We start from the raw sequence: 15,675 nt of genomic DNA on the forward strand, positions 1-15,675 counted from the left end.
TCCCGGATGACCGAGCTTCTCACCCTCTCTCGAAGGGAGAGCCCGGACACCCTGCGGAGGAAACTCATTTCTCGTTCTTTCGCTCACGACCCACAGCTGCCGACCATAGGTGAGGCTAGGAACGTAAATCGAGAGCTTCGCCTTTCGGCTTAGCTCCTTCTTCACCACAACGGACCGATACAAAGCCCGCATCACTGCAGACGCCGCACCGATCCGCCTGTCGAGCTCCCGTTCCGTTCTTCCCGCACTCGTGAAAAAGACCCCAAGGTACTTGAACTCCTCCACTTGGGGCAGGATCTCATCCCCGACCCGGAGAGGGCACGCCACCCTTTTCCGACTGAGGACCACGGTCTCAGATTTGGAGGTGCTGATTCTCACCTCGGCTGCGAACTGCCCCAGTGAGAGTTGTAGCTCATGGCTTGAAGAAAACCAACAGAACCACATCATCTGCAGAAAGCAGAGATGCAATACTGAGGCCACCAAACCGGACCCCCTCTACGCCTAGAAATTCTGTCCATAACATTTGTGAACAGAATCGGTGACAAAGGGCAGCCTTGGCGGAGTCCAACCCTCAATGGAAACGAGTCCGACTTACTGCCAGATATGCGGACCAAACTTGGACTCCGGTCGTACAGGGACCGAACAGCCCGGATCAGGTGGTTTGGCACCCCATGCTCCCGAAGAACCCCCCACAGGAGTCCCCAAAGGACACGGTCGAACGCCTTCTCCAAGTCCACAAAACACATGTAGACTGGTTGGGTGAACTCCCATGCACCCTCGAGGACCCTGCAGACGAAAACCACACTGCTCCTCCTGAATCTTAGATTCAACTTCCCGACGGACCCTCCTCTCCAGCACCCCTGAATAGACCTTACCAGGGAGGTTGAGGAGTGTGATCACCCTGTAGTTGGAACACACCCTCCAGTCCCCCTTCTTAAAAAGGGGGACCACCACCCCAGTTTGCGAATGCAGAGACACTGTCCCCGATGTCCACGCGATGTTGCAGAGGCGTGTCAACCAGGACAGCCCCACAACATCCAGAGCCTTTAGGAACTCCGGGCGAATCTCATCCAACCCCGGGGCCTTGCCACAGAGGAGCTTTTCAACCACCTCGGTGACCTCAACCCCAGAGACCCCCGACTCTGCTCCCTCACGGGAAGGCGTGTCGGTGGAATTGAGGAGGTCTTCGAAGTATTCTCCCCATCGACGCACAACGTCCCGAGTCGAGAGCAGCAGCGCCCCATCCCCGCTATCCACAGTGTTGATGGCGCACTGCTTCCCCCTCCTGAGACGCCGGACGGTGGACCAGAATTTTCTCAAAGCCGTCCGGAAGTCATTCTCCATGGCGTCACTCAACTCCTCCTTCAGTGTGTGTGTGTATATATGTATGTGTGTAGATAGACAAAAAATGAACACAAAACACAAAGCCTAACAAAAAAAGACTGGACATTTTTGTAAGTCACTCACATTGTAATGAAACATTTCCATCGTCATTAAAAGACTTTGATCACTGCTATTCTCACCAGCACCCGTGTGTCTTACGAGAGAACCTATGATCACAAAGTGAGCAGAAAAAAACGTTTCTCGTCAGTGTGGGTTCTTGAGTGTTTTTAATTGTGCCTCATCAGAGAATCTTTGGCTGCAATCTGAGCAGGAGAAAGGCTTCTCTCCAGTGTGTGTTCTTGTGTGTACTTTTAAATCTCCCTTCCTCGTGAATCTTTTACTGCAACGTGAGCAGGCAAAAGGTTTCTCTCCTGTGTGCGTTCTGGTGTGTATTTTTAAATCTCCCTTCCTCGTGAATCTTTTACTGCAAACTGAGCAGGAAAAAGGTTTCTCACCAGTGTGGGTTCTTGTGTGTCTTTTTAAGCTTCCCTTTACAGAGAATCTTTGACCACAAACTGAGCAGGAAAACGGTTTCTCACCAGTGTGGGTTCTTGAGTGCACTTTTAATTGTCCCTTTTGAGTAAATCTTTTACTACAAACGGAGCACGAAAAAGGTTTCTCACCAGTGTGTGTTCTTGTGTGTATTTTGAAGGTTTTACTCTGTGAGAATCTTTGGCCACAAACTGAGCAGGAAAAAGGTTTCTCTCCGGTGTGGGTTCTTGTGTGTATTTTGAATTGACCCTCATAAGTGAATCTTTGACCGCAAACTGAGCAGACAAAAGGTTTCTCACCAGTGTGGGTTCTTGCGTGTATTTTCAAATCTCCCTTCTGAGTGAATCTTTGACCACAAACTGAGCAGGAAAAAGGTTTCTCTCCAGTATGCGTTCTTGTGTGTATTTTCAAGGTTCCCTTCTGTGTGAATCTTTTACTGCAAACTGAACAGGAAAAAGGTTTCTCACCAGTGTGTCTTCTTGTGTGTCTTTTTAATTGTCCCTTATCAGAGAATATTTGCCCACAATAAGAGCAGGAAAAAAGTTTCTCGCCAGTGTGTGTTTTTGTGTGTATTTTCAAGGTTTGCTTCCGAGTGAATCTTTGACCGCAATATGAGCAGGCAAAAGGTTTCTCTCCAGTTTGTGTTATCTTGTGTTCTTTCAAACCCTTCTTGTCAGCAAAGGTTTTCCCAAGCTGAGAACATTTCCATTGTTTCTTGTCAGTGGGAATTTCCATATCACCTTCAGACTGTTTATCATCATAATTTTCATCAGTGTTCGGAGATTGTGACATCATGCCATCACTGTCTGATAGTGGAGCTAAGAGGCCATCTTGTTGTGATCCTCCATCGGGGTCTCCATCGCCTTCTGTTGTCATGCGTTGACTTGAGCTGCTACTTGGAGGCTCCGCCCTTTTGCTCTCCTCTCTTCGACCGTCACCTTCACTCTTCAAAGGGACATCAGTCGAAAACTTGGCGATATCCTCCTCCTCCTCCTCTTCCTGTTTGATGTGGGGGCGCTCTTCTTCCTCCTCTTTGTTAATGCGAGTGGTCTCCAATTCCTCTTCCTCTCTAATGTGGTGGACCTCTACATCCTCCTCTTCCTCTTTAATGTGAGGGGGCTGTGGCTCCTGCCGCTCAGGTTGAAGATCTTTACCGATGTCTGCAGAATAAGACGACAAAAAAAAAATTAATGGTTTGCTCAGATCAATTCTCATGTGTGCAAGCATACTCATGGTTTGGCATTTGCAAATTCTTTTATACAAGTCTTTTTTGTGACAATAGCCTCTTGTCAACACAAACTGTACAATGTGACATACAGTAACTGTAGTTACAAGTTACATATCACATGACATCACAGAAAAAAAAAAATACATAAAAGGCTTGTTCTCTAAAGCTGTTGAACAACCATAAGATGCATAAGAGCCCTGACTTAAACCCAATTGAGCATCTCTGGAGAGACCTGAAAATCGTCGGTGCCAAAGGACAGCCATGGCGGAGTCCAACCCTCACCGGAAACGAGTCCGGCTTTCTGCCGGCAATGCGGACCAAATTCTGACTCCGGTCGTACAGGGACCGAACAGCCCGTATCAGGTGGTTCGGTACCCCATACTCCCGAAGCTCCCCCCACAGGACACCCCGAGGGACACGGTCGAACGCCTTCTCCAAGTCCACAAAACACATGTAGACAGGTTGGGCGAACTTCCCATGCACCCTCGAGAACACACCCTCTGGTCCCCCTTCTTAAAAAGAGGGACCACCACCCCAGTCTGCCAATTCCAGAGGCCACTGACCCCGATGTCCACGCGACGTTGCAGAGGCGTGTCAACCAGGACAGCCCCACAACATCCAGAAGCTTAAGGAACTCCGAGAGAATCTCATCCACCCCCCCGGGGCCTTGCCACCGAGGAACTTTTCAACCACCTCTGTGACCTCAACGCCAGAGATAGGAGACTCGCCCCGGAGAACCCAGACTCTGCTTCCTCACGGGAAGGCGTGTCGGTGGAATTGAGGAGGTCTTCGAAGTATGCTTTGTTTGTATTTGCTTTCATTTTGTTTTCAATGAGCCCCTCCTTGAATAATTTGAAGTCACAATAGTGACAACGTGTTACTTTTAATCTTGAACACGTCTCTGCGATGCCAGCCTTGCACGTACAATGTGTGCGCTGCACTTGACCAGTGTCGGCAATGATGACCCAATGCTTCAAAAGTACATTGACTTGTTGAGAAGACGTTCGAAAAAGTCATCGGTACAAAGAAAATAGAACAAAAAGCTCAGAAATTAACGTGTGTAATAATGTGAAATGACACAGGGGAAAAGTATTGAACACGCCAACTGTTTCCTTTTTTTTTTTTTTTAATACTTTGTATAAAGGCCTTAGTTTGCAATAACAGCTTCAAGACACCTGTATGGAGAAACTCGTCTCATGCATTGCTCTGGTGTGATTTTGGCCCATTCCTCCACACAAGCAGTCTTCAAATCTTCAAGGTTCCTTGGGCTTATGGACCTTGAGTTTCAGTTCTTTCCACAGATTTTCGATGGGATCCAAGTCAGGTGATTGCCTGGGCCAATTTTCTTTTTTTTTTTCCCCCCTTTGAAACCAATTGAGAGTTTCCTTGGCAGTATGTTGTGGATCATTATCCCGCTGAAACGTCCACCCTCATTTCATTTTCATCATCCTCGTCGATGGCAGCGGATTTTTGTCCAGAATGTGCCCATTCATCCTTCCTTCAATCATGTGAAGTTTACCAGTCCCATTTGCTGAAAAGCAACCCCAAACCATCATAATCCAACCTCCGAACTTCACTGTTGGTACGGTGTTTTTAGGGTGATGTGCAGTACAATTTCTCCTCCAAACGTGGTGTGCATTATGGCATCCAAACAGTTCAATTTTGCTCTCATCCGACCAGACTATATTCTCCCAGTCTTTAACTGGCTTGTCCAAACGCTGTTCAGCAAACCTTCAACGAGCTTTGACATTCTTTTTTCTTTCCAGCAATGGGGTCTTGCGTGGTGAGCCTGCATACAGGCCATGTATCTGGACTCTCTTTCTTCCTTTTTTGATTATTTTTTTTTTTTCCCTGGTGACAACAGTACCTGCTAATTCCAGGTATTTTTGAAGCTCTCCACAGGTGGTCCTTGGCTCTTGGTCAACTCTTCTGATTATTCTTTGCACAACTCTTGTCAGAAATCTTGCGAGGAGCACCGGATTGATGAAAATTTATGTTGGGAAGATTGGCTTTCCACTTGCGTATAATGGCCCCAAGCGTGCTTACTGGAACGTTCAGAAGCTCAGATACGCGCCTGTAACCAATGCCATCGTTATGTTTTGCAACAATTACAACCCCAATTCCAATCAAGTTGGAACGTTGTGTTAAAAGATAAATAAAAAACAAACAAAAACAATGCTTTGCAACACATGTTCCACCTATATTTAATTGAATACACTACAAAGACAAGATATTTCATGTTCAAACTGATAAACTATTGTTTTTAGCAAATAATCATTAACTTGGAATTTTATGGCTGCAACACGTTCCAAATAAGCTGGCCCCAGAGTCAGGTTTGCCACTGTGTTATATCACCTTTTCTTTTAACAACATTCAAGAAACGTTTGGGTTCCTTGATTTACGAACGAGTTCCGTCGCTACGCTGGCGACGTAACACGAATTTCCGCGCAAGTCGGATTTCACCGTTCAAGTTGAAACTTACGGCGAAATACTTCTGTTACGGGTATTGTCCCACGTGATTGTGACAGAAAAATAAGATGCCGTACTTCCCATTACTGCTGAGAGTGTGGGGGAAAAAAAGGAGGGCAAAAAAGGCAAAGCTACTCCCGGTGCACAAACTCAGACAAGCGCTATGCACTACCTAAGCAGAAACACCATGGTCCTGGGACAAAATGGCGGGCGAGGCACGGGCGTCGTAAAGTCGAAACGTCCTTCGTAGGTCGAGCGCGTCGTAACTCGAGGACTTCCTGTAAGCTTGCTGGCAAACTTCCAAACAAGTCGTCTAGGTCGTGTAACAGTGTTACACTTCGATCAGTGTAACAATGCCCACAAGACTTTCAGATCTTCTGAAATGTGGCCTACCACCCTGAACCCACATCATCAGGAGGGGTACACGTTATTGGATATTGAGAAAATTATATATGTAATGTCAGACACTCCGGCAACAGAAGAATGGAAAGGGAGATCGGCAGGCGGATCGGCGGCGTCTGCACTGATGCGGACTTTGTATCGATCCGTTGTGGTAAAGAAGGAGCTAAGCCGAAAGGCGAAGCTCTCGATTTACCGGTCGATCTACGTTCCTGCCCTCACCTATGGTCACCAGCTGTGGCTCCTTCTCCTCTTTCGGGCCCCAAAGTTCCTCGTCGTACTCCGCTGTCCCCCTCGCACACATTTTCACACGACGATCGCGACACTTTTCCGCTCTACGTCGGAGGGATGAGAAAAAGCAAGTGCAAATCGGACATGTGAAACAATGGACATTGAGGGTTAAACGGTACATTAGTTTCAATGGCAAAGCACCGAAGTCAAAAAGAGGAAACAGCAGAACATGCAATTATGCATTGAAAGAGCTACGAGACAAAGAAGACAGCTCATTTGTGACATAGGGAGAGAAAAGTTGCGTTTGAACATGACAGACATTCTACAAATGGATTCATAAAATGGCTGTTACAGGATATGATTTCAGTATCTCACACAAACAAAGCTGATAGCATGTTGTTGTTTTTTTCTCATTGAATTGTTAGTACTGGATGCTCTGCTGAGCGAAATGGTGATCCCAAAACGTGTCTCTTTGTTAGCGAGCTAAACGAAGCGAAGCTAAACGAAGCGAAGCTAAACGGAGCTAAACTAAGCTAAACGAAGCGAAGCTAAACGAAGCGAAGCTAAACTAAGCTAAACGAAGCGAAGCTAAACTAAGCTAAGCGAAGCTAAACGAAGCGAAGCTAAACTAAACGAAGCGAAGCTAAACGAAGCTAAACTAAGCTAAGCTAAACGAGGCGAAGCTAAACTAAGCTAAGCGAAGCTAAACGAAGCGAAGCTAAACGGAGCTAAACTAAGCTAAACGAAGCGAAGCTAAACGAAGCGAAGCTAAACTAAGCTAAGCTAAACGAAGCGAAGCTAAACGAAGCGAAGCTAAACGAAGCGAAGCTAAACGAAGCTAAGCGAAGCTAAGCGAAGCTAAGCGAAGCTAAGCGAAGCTAAACGAAGCTAAACTAAGCTAAGCTAAGCGAAGCGAAGCTAAACGGAGCTAAACTAAACTTAGCTAAAATAAGCTAAGCTAGGGCGTGCACGAGACGACTCCAACCGGACACGAAGATTGAACGAATAATGTTTTAGGCCAGTCAGGTATTGGTGGACTTACTGCGACGAGGATTCAGCACGGTCGGTCCAAATTCAGGAACATTTTGCGCAGCGCGTGGAAGCGCGTGCGGTTGCCGAAAGAAAAGAAGCAGAGGTGCAGCGGCAAGGAGATCTATTACCCACAACCCTTTGCGGCAGAAAATATTTAAAGAAACAGACCACCGACGATGACACACTAAGCTCGGGAGTTTCAAGCAAAAGACAAAGAAAAATTGTCATAGCAGCTGCTTACAAAGCCAGGACGACGAAAAAGCCCCCGAAACTCCCGGATGCCACTTTATAAAGGTTTAATTATCTGGGCGTGGAATTAGCCCCGCCCCTGGGTTTAACCGGAATGTGGACGCTCCCCATGGCCATATTTGGAGTGTTCTGCTGGCCACAAGGTGGCACTCTGTGTCCGTGAAATCCCCACACCCGCTTGCTGGCATTGAACACACTGGCCTGGTGCCCAAATGGTACCCTTTTGTCGTAAGACTCCAACTTCTGCTCTAAACCAAAGACAGGTTATGGTCTGACAAGACATGGAAAACCGTAATAAACATACAAATGGCTGAAGGAATTCCTTTGATGTAGAAATACAAAGAAAAGATGGTTGGCTTCCATCCTGATCTCAAAACATTTGGTCCTCTCAAAGGATCTCGGACTTCGGTACTATTTAAATATCAGAATCAGAATCATCTTTATTTGCCCAGTTTGTCCAAGAAAACACACCAGGAATTTGTCTCCGGGGGTTGGAGCCGCTCTAGTACGACAACAGACGGTCAATTGACAGAGAACGCTTTGGAGACAGGAAGACATTGAGAAAAAAAGTCACCGAGCAATAAAGGGTTAACGGTAATGTGGTAATTTTGATTGATTGATTTCTTTATTTTTGAAAATTGTGCAAAAAGATGCAGAGTCCTCTAGCACTTAGAGCTGTTCCAATGACTAATATTGCAATAGTCCGGTGCATTGACCGTTGTGCAGGTGTGTGCGAGACAGGGGGAAGACAAAAACCAGAACACACACCCATGACAAATATGAAGATATTCTGTGGAATGTCCATCCATCCATCTTCTACCGCTTATCCGAGATCGGGTCGCAGGGGCAGTAGCTTTAGCAGGGACGCCCAGACTTCCCTTTCCCTAGCCACTTCATCCATCTCTTCCGGGGGGGATCCCGAGGCGTTCCCAGGCCAGCCGAAGGATGTAGGCTCTCCGGCGCGTCCTGGGTCGTCCCCGGGGACGTGCCCGGAGCACCTCACCAGCGAGGTGTCCTGGAGGCATCCGAATCAGATGCCCCAGCCACCTCACCTGGCTCCTCTCGATGTGAAGGAGCAACGGCTCTACTCTGAGATCCTCCCGGATAACCGAGCTTCTCACCCTCTCTCTAAGGGAGAGAGGGTGAGACACCCCCTGCAGGTGATGTGGTTCTGTTGGCTTCATCAAACCGTGACCTCAAACTCTCATTGGAGCAGTTCGCAGCCGAGTGTGAAGCGGCTGTGATGAGAATCAGCACCTCCAAATGTCTTGAATCCATTGGAAACCCTCCAAAAACAAAGAGGTTGCAACTTAAAGCAAAAAATGGCCCAAGTGTGACTGGATTAAGTTTGAGTTCTGTGATGGCGCAAGGGAACATGGGAGTATCAAACTGTGTTGTTTTTTTTCTGGCGCGATTGAATGGGCCAGTCGAAGAAGCAAATCACATCTCCCATGATCCACTGCGCGACGTGCGCAGTGCAGAACGCAAAACCTCACGAGTGGAATCTGCAAAGGTTGAATGCAGGCCACTGAATGTCCACCAAAGTTAAATCAGTAACGTATGTGATGAAAAGTGTGGACAGATTTTGGTTTTCCAGTCGTAAAAAACAATTGAGGAAAAAAACATGACGGGCATGCAATAAACTGTTTGCCGACCGCCGACGCCGTCGACAAGTCGTGAAATATAAGTAACATGAAAAGCCACAATCACCCACAAGCAAGAACCAAACCGAGGCCCAACCATCAATTTGTGAGACTTCTTCATGATAGCACAATCGAGAGCTAAAAGGTCGGGAAACACATTTGAAATTCCTTCACGGACATACTGTACTTCAGCAAAAGGAACACCAACACTACTAAGACAGACCAAAGTAGTCAAAGAGAGCATCGAGCAGGCAGACTGGAAAGTGTCTCCGCCTGGACAGATGGCAACTTGAACATCACGAGCTACTCAGAGCTCCTTAACTATGATGTCACACATCGTGACTAGTGAGTGAGTACAAATAAATACGATTAGAACATGCATACAGGAGGTGTGTGTGTTCAATTACAATAAGATTTTCATCATTTTTCAAAACACATCGGAAGTAGCAGGTAAACCGAGTGTTGATCCAACCTGTCGTTTGCATTTTATTCAAATAAAGTGTGACTGCATTTGCCATTATTATCGTTTGCCAGAATGGTTGGTTAGTGCTTGCTTTTTTTGTTTTTCCATAATGAATTTTATCTGACATATTTACAAAAAACAAAACCAATTTAGGAAATTTCACCTGCACTGTCCAGTATCCAAGTATTTATTTCACAGTCACACTGGTTACATTTGAAAAAAAACGACTGAATCTATTTCCAAATACTGGTTTTGGATCGCGTCGTTCTAGATGAAACATCGTCCTTAAATCGAATCAGCCACCGCGAATTGTGATACGAATCGAATCACTGCCGAAATTAGTCGTTACACCCCTAGTGGTTAGTACTCTGCGTTGTGGCCCCAGCAACCCCCGGTTGAAATCTGGGTCACGGCAGGTACAAAGTCCTCCAATTACTTTTTTTTTTTTTTTTTTAGTGCTGCTGCTGGTGGCATACTAACAATCCTCCATTGGGGCTTGCAGAGGAGATGGTGTCTGCATGGGGCTAGTGGCGCAATGGATAAAGTGTCTGACTTCGGAACAGTAGATTCTAGGTTGGCTTCCTGGCTAGCTCGCTCACAGGTTAGCATGTGGTGGTCGGTCAACCCGAGCCAAAATTGCTGTGTTGGACACGTTCACCTGAAACGTCTGGGTTACGCTAACTCGTGCAACACTGTCAACATGATCAGGTCTTTCCATGACAATATCTAACATTATGGAAACCCCGAAAGTTAAGAACTCATTGAAGTCCTACATCATATCAGTTATTTTCCAAGTTCAGATTTTGCAGTATAGGAAATAAAAGGCCAACTTCATAATCTAATAAGGACTACTGGGGAGGACATAGAATTTCCACATTCGAGGTTTTGCCTTCTCAGTGATTCTCACTGTCGGTGATCCCCAGATTGAGATAAATAGAATCACAAATGGAATCATGAGTGCTTTTGGTGGTCTGTCTACAGAAAACAAGTGTTGCACACCGCAACTTTGAGGCGTCACAGAGACTCGCGACCACCTGAGAACCCCCACTCCTCCACACTGCCCTACTGCGTGACGTCGACTCGGACAATGCCTGGTGTACGTCAAGTGGACCTTAACCTAATTACCAGCTTCCCGTCAAATCTTGATTCCTGTCTTCAAAAGACTCCTTCCCCGACCAAAAGATTGAAGGGACACTCCCTTCAAGCAGACTTTGTGGTTAATATTCACCCATGCGCGTGAGGCGCCACCCACAGGAGTTGAGAGGACCTGCAAGCAGAATTTGTGGACGTGCCTTTGATGTTTGTTAACGGAAGATAAAATGTCCGTTTTTATACCGTGCAAACTGGAGAAATATTCCAAATGTATGACTTGGTGTTTGTGTCCCCATTCTCACTTTGACAGGTCCTCTGCGTGATTTTGAAAGCTGTTCATGATTTTAAATCAAACAGTACGAAATGCTGTGTTGAACAATAAGCCATCTGCCTCAACCAAAGTTGCGTGAGAGTACAAAGTTGGGAGTGTTTGAGAATATTATTTTAAAAGCTATTTACTCAAATTTGTGGACAGGATTCAGGATGGTGGGCGCGGTTTTCTCCAAGTCGGCACGCCCTCTTCCGATGCCCCGCCCCTGGGGTATTTAACTCTAAATGCGGAAGGGAACGGAATTAGACTCAAACTAGATGCTGAACAGCAGCAACAAATCAATTTAAGGGCACAACTAGCAGAGTCCAACACTCGTTTAAGTCTTGCACAAGCCCGCCTCGTTGATGTCGAAACGCAGCTTGAGATGCTGAAAGAGGAACGCGCCCAACGCGTCGAGTACTCATGTGAACTCATGTCACACGTGACAGTACTAGAATCTGACATGTGCCGTCTTCAAAAGCTAAGGCTAGAACAGGAAGCTGAAATAACACTTGTTCGACAGGAATTGCAGACAGCCCGCAAATTAATTGCCAATCGGGAACACGTCTTCCTCGACCAAACACTGTCTAATGGAGTCGATGAGCGCACGCACACCTGTCAGTCTGCCTCCTAGGAGCACCAGTGGGCACTCTCGCGACCATTCTTCCAAGCTTTCGAGACCACTAGACCCCTCGGTGAGATGGAAAACTGCCCCCTATGAGTCATATATTACGGGCCCCGGCCCTCATCATTGGTCCATCCATGTAGCTGTCACTCTAACCTCGATGGTGTCTTTCTTGATTAGCTGGCCGTCACTCTCGGTGGCCGCAAAGTCATTGCACTTCTTTCGTGATTCTCACAAACGGAATGGCTTCAACAGCACGGGACATGTGGGCGTCGTCTCTTATCAGAGACCTCAGACTTCCCGTGCACTTCTTCTGTACACCTTGGAAAGCGCACCTCGGTGCCATCTTTTTTCCAACCCTGTCCACCCTTTCGTTTCCAAGGCGACGCCTGGAACCCAACACTTCTGGTGCACCTGCAACGACCACTTGAAACCGGTGCAAACATAGACACGTACAAGATACCGCAATCAACCCAAATTCCTTCCTAAAGTGGAAAGTTATGTGGACCAAGTTAAACAAGGAAGGAAGGAAGGAAAGAAGGAAGGCAGGAAGACAACAAGGAAGGTGAACTTATCCAATATAGCATTCTGAATTGGGTTGAACACCACATGCAAAACTGTACACGAGCTAGCCAGGAGTTGAACATAGAATCTTCTCATCCAAAGTCAGACGCGTTATCCTTTGCGCCACTAGCCCCACAAAGCCCTAGCCCCTGTGGAGGATTGTCATTGTCCCACGCAAACTTCCAACTGCAGCACTAAAATAGCCAATTGCAGCACTTCATTCCTGCGTTGACCCAGACTTGAAACAGGGTTGCTGCGGCCACAACGCAGAGTACTAACCACTATACAATCACAGCTTAGGTTGGTGGAACCTGGAACGGAAGTTGTCTGTCTGTTGGCTGTTGGCAGCAAGGCTGAGGACAAAACCTGCAGGATGCTTAGCCAGCACTACAGTGAAATAACACGTCTTTCGACAAAAGGTTTCAAATGGTGAGACACGTGACGATTAAAGTAGCTATCTCCCTCTTTCATGGGGTCAGAGTCTTTAATGAGTTCAGTCTGAACTTCAGCTGGCAATGTGTCAAGCAAAACAATTCCATAAATAACATTTGCCTCCCTAAGAGGGGAGGGATGTGACCCTGTCTTATCTGTCCAAATACTAAGAGGGCGGGAACATGTCATGGATTGGATGACCGCAAACACTGGAGGAGCAAAAGGGGCAAATCAAATTTCAGGTTTGACATTATTCAGACCAGACCGTGTCAAAATATCATCTGATTAATGAACTGAAATGCAACAGGCGCGAATCAATCTCACTCCGTCACCACACGCCAGGCTCATGCTGTCCGTTAACTTTTTCAGCGCCTGGATCCACATTTCACTGCCAGCAGCCAGTCCGGGCAGCCGTTTCTGTAAAAACTCAAAATCTTTTAAAGACAATTCTTGGTATAATAACCCACCTTTTTGAATGCGGGCTCTCGCAGAATTGATGGGAGTTTTACTTCCCCGGTGTCCTGGTCTGTCATTTGAGCGGCTCCCTCCACCGGCAAAGCCGAATAAAGGGAAGTTACAGGGGGGGCGCTTTTGGGGAGGTCCGTAATTGGATTTAGTGGGGCGATTTGACGCGCTTTTTCGCCGAACAGCTGCCGTGGCAGTGGACGCCGCACAAATCTCATGAACCTTTCTCCTCAATTTTTCATTCTCATCTATTTTCCTGTTCAAATCTCTTTTCTCCATCCACCCTGAAGTGTCCAACTTTTCCTTTTTTTCCACTTTCCCCTCACACTGCTTGAAAATCCTGCTTGTTTCTTCCAATGCCAGTTGACAACTGACCTTCTATTTCAATCCACATATCCTCCAATGACTTCTGGTAATCACTCCGATTGAATATCGCATTCATTACCTCTACACTTGACTGTCCAATTCACACCCCAGGGTTTTGGTGGCACACTCATCTTATTCTAAATCGTTTTTTGGGGGTCCCAAAATCCCCAACGTCTACCAAAACATCACAATATCAAACCACGTCCGATTTCAAGTCAGTCTACGACGGGACAAGTAGGCACCTCGTTACCCTACGTTTTCCCAGGACATCTATTATCCGGGTCTGTCAGGAACCTCGTTACCCTGACTTCCGATTAACACAACAATAACAACACAACGTCCTAGTAACTATTGACAATGAAACAACGGTACCACATCCATCCATCCATCCATTTTCTACCGCTTATCCGGGTCGGGTCGCAGGGGCAGTAGCTTTAGCAGGGACGCCCAGACTTCCCTCTCCCCAGCCACTTCATCCAGCTCTTCCGGAGGGATCCCGAGGCGTTCCCAGGCCAGCCGAAGGACGTAGTCTCTCCAACGTGTCCTGGGTCGTCCCCGGGGTCTCCGGTGGGACGTGCCCGGAACACCTCACCAGGGTGGCGTCCGGGAGGCATCCGAATCAGATGCCCCAGCCACCTCATCTGGCTCCTCTCGATGCGGAGGAGCAGCGGCTCTACTCTGAGATCCTCCCGGATGACCGAGTTTCTCACCCTATCTCTAAGGGAGAGCCCGGACACCCTACGGAGGAAACTCATTTTGGCCGCTTGTATCCGGGATCTCGTTCTTTCGGTCACGACCCACAGCTCGTGACCAGAGGTGAGGGTAGGAACGAAGATCGACCGGTAAATTGAGAGCTTCGCCTTTCGGCTTAGCTCCTTCTTTACCACAACGGACCGATACAAAGTCCGCATCACTGCAGACGCCGCACCGATCCGTCTGTCGATCTCCTGTTCCATTCTTCCCTCACTCGTGAACAAGACCCCAAGATACTTGAACTCCTCCACTTGGGGCAGGATCTCATCCCCGACCCGGAGAGGGCATGCCACCCTTTTCCGACTGATGACCAAGGTCTCAGATTTGGAGGTGCTGATTCTCATCCCAGCCGCTTCACACTCGGCTGCGAACTGCTCCAGTGAGAGTTGGAGCTCACGGCTTGATGAAGCCAACAGAACCACATCATCAGCAAAAAGCAGAGATGCAATACTGAGGGCACCAAACCGGACCCCCTTTCGCCTTGTCCAAGTCCACAAAACACATGTAGACTGGTTGGGCGAACTCCCACGCACCCTCGAGGACCCTGCCAAGGGTGTAGAGCTGGTCCACTGTTCCACGGCCAGGACGAAAACCACACTGCTCCTCCTGAATCTGGGATTCAACTTCCCGACGGACCCTCCTCTCCAGCACCCCTGAATAGACCTTACCAGGGAGGCTGAGCAGTGTGATCCCCCTGTAGTTGGAACACACCCTCCGGTCTCCCTTCTTAAAAAGGGGGACCACCACCCCAGTCTGCCAATCCAGAGGCACTGTCCCCGATGTCCACGCGATGTTGCAGAGGCGTGTCAACCAGGACAACCCCACAACATCCAGAGCCTTGAGGAACTCCGGGCGAATCTCATCCACCCCCGGGGCCCTGCCACCGAGGAGCTTTTTAACTACCTCGGTGACCTCAAACCCAGAGATAGGAGAGCCCGCCTCAGAGAACCCACACTCTGCTTCCTCATGGGAAGGTGTGTCGGTGGAATTGAGGAGGTCTTCAAAGTATTCTCCCCACCGACTCACAACGTCCCGAGTCGAGGTCAGCAGCGCCCCATCCCCACTATACACAGTGTTGGTGGTGCACTGCTTTCCTCTCCTGAGACGTCGGATGGTGGACCAGAATTTCCTCGAAGCCGTCCGGAAGTCTTTCTCCATGGCCTCACCGAACTCCTCCCATACCCGCGTTTTTGCTTCAGCGACCACCAGAGCTGCATTCCGCTTGGCCAGCCGGTACCCATCAGCTGCCTCAGGAGTCCCACAGGCCAAAAAGGCCCAATAGGACTCCTTCTTCAGCTTGACGGCATCCCTCACCGTTGGTGTGCACCAACGGGTTCGGGGATTTCCGCCACGACAGGCACCGACCACCTTACGGCCGCAGCTCCGGTCGGCCGCCTCAGCAATGGAGGCGTGGAACATGGTCCACTCGGACTCGATGTCCCCAGCCTGCAATGCAAACTAAAACTAGCAAACATTCCA

At 48.0% G+C, this 15,675-nt stretch overlaps 1 protein-coding gene across 1 annotated transcript; it reads right to left on the reverse strand.

Moving 5' to 3' along the window:
* Positions 1 to 584: 584 nt before the first annotated feature.
* Positions 585 to 7,352, reverse strand: LOC133398198 (gastrula zinc finger protein XlCGF57.1-like). The gene is made up of 3 exons (XM_061669804.1): positions 7,245 to 7,352; positions 6,194 to 6,306; positions 585 to 3,035 (listed from the first exon to the last, which is right to left on the reverse strand). The coding sequence occupies exons 2-3, from the start codon at positions 6,273 to 6,275 to the stop codon at positions 1,588 to 1,590; spliced, it is 1,530 nt and encodes a 509-aa protein (XP_061525788.1). The 5' UTR covers positions 6,276 to 6,306; positions 7,245 to 7,352; the 3' UTR covers positions 585 to 1,587.
* Between the last annotated feature and the right edge of the window lie 8,323 nt (positions 7,353 to 15,675).

This window comes from Phycodurus eques, unplaced genomic scaffold (genome assembly GCF_024500275.1).
Source record: "Phycodurus eques isolate BA_2022a unplaced genomic scaffold, UOR_Pequ_1.1 contig_25, whole genome shotgun sequence".
NCBI lineage: Eukaryota > Metazoa > Chordata > Actinopteri > Syngnathiformes > Syngnathidae > Phycodurus > Phycodurus eques.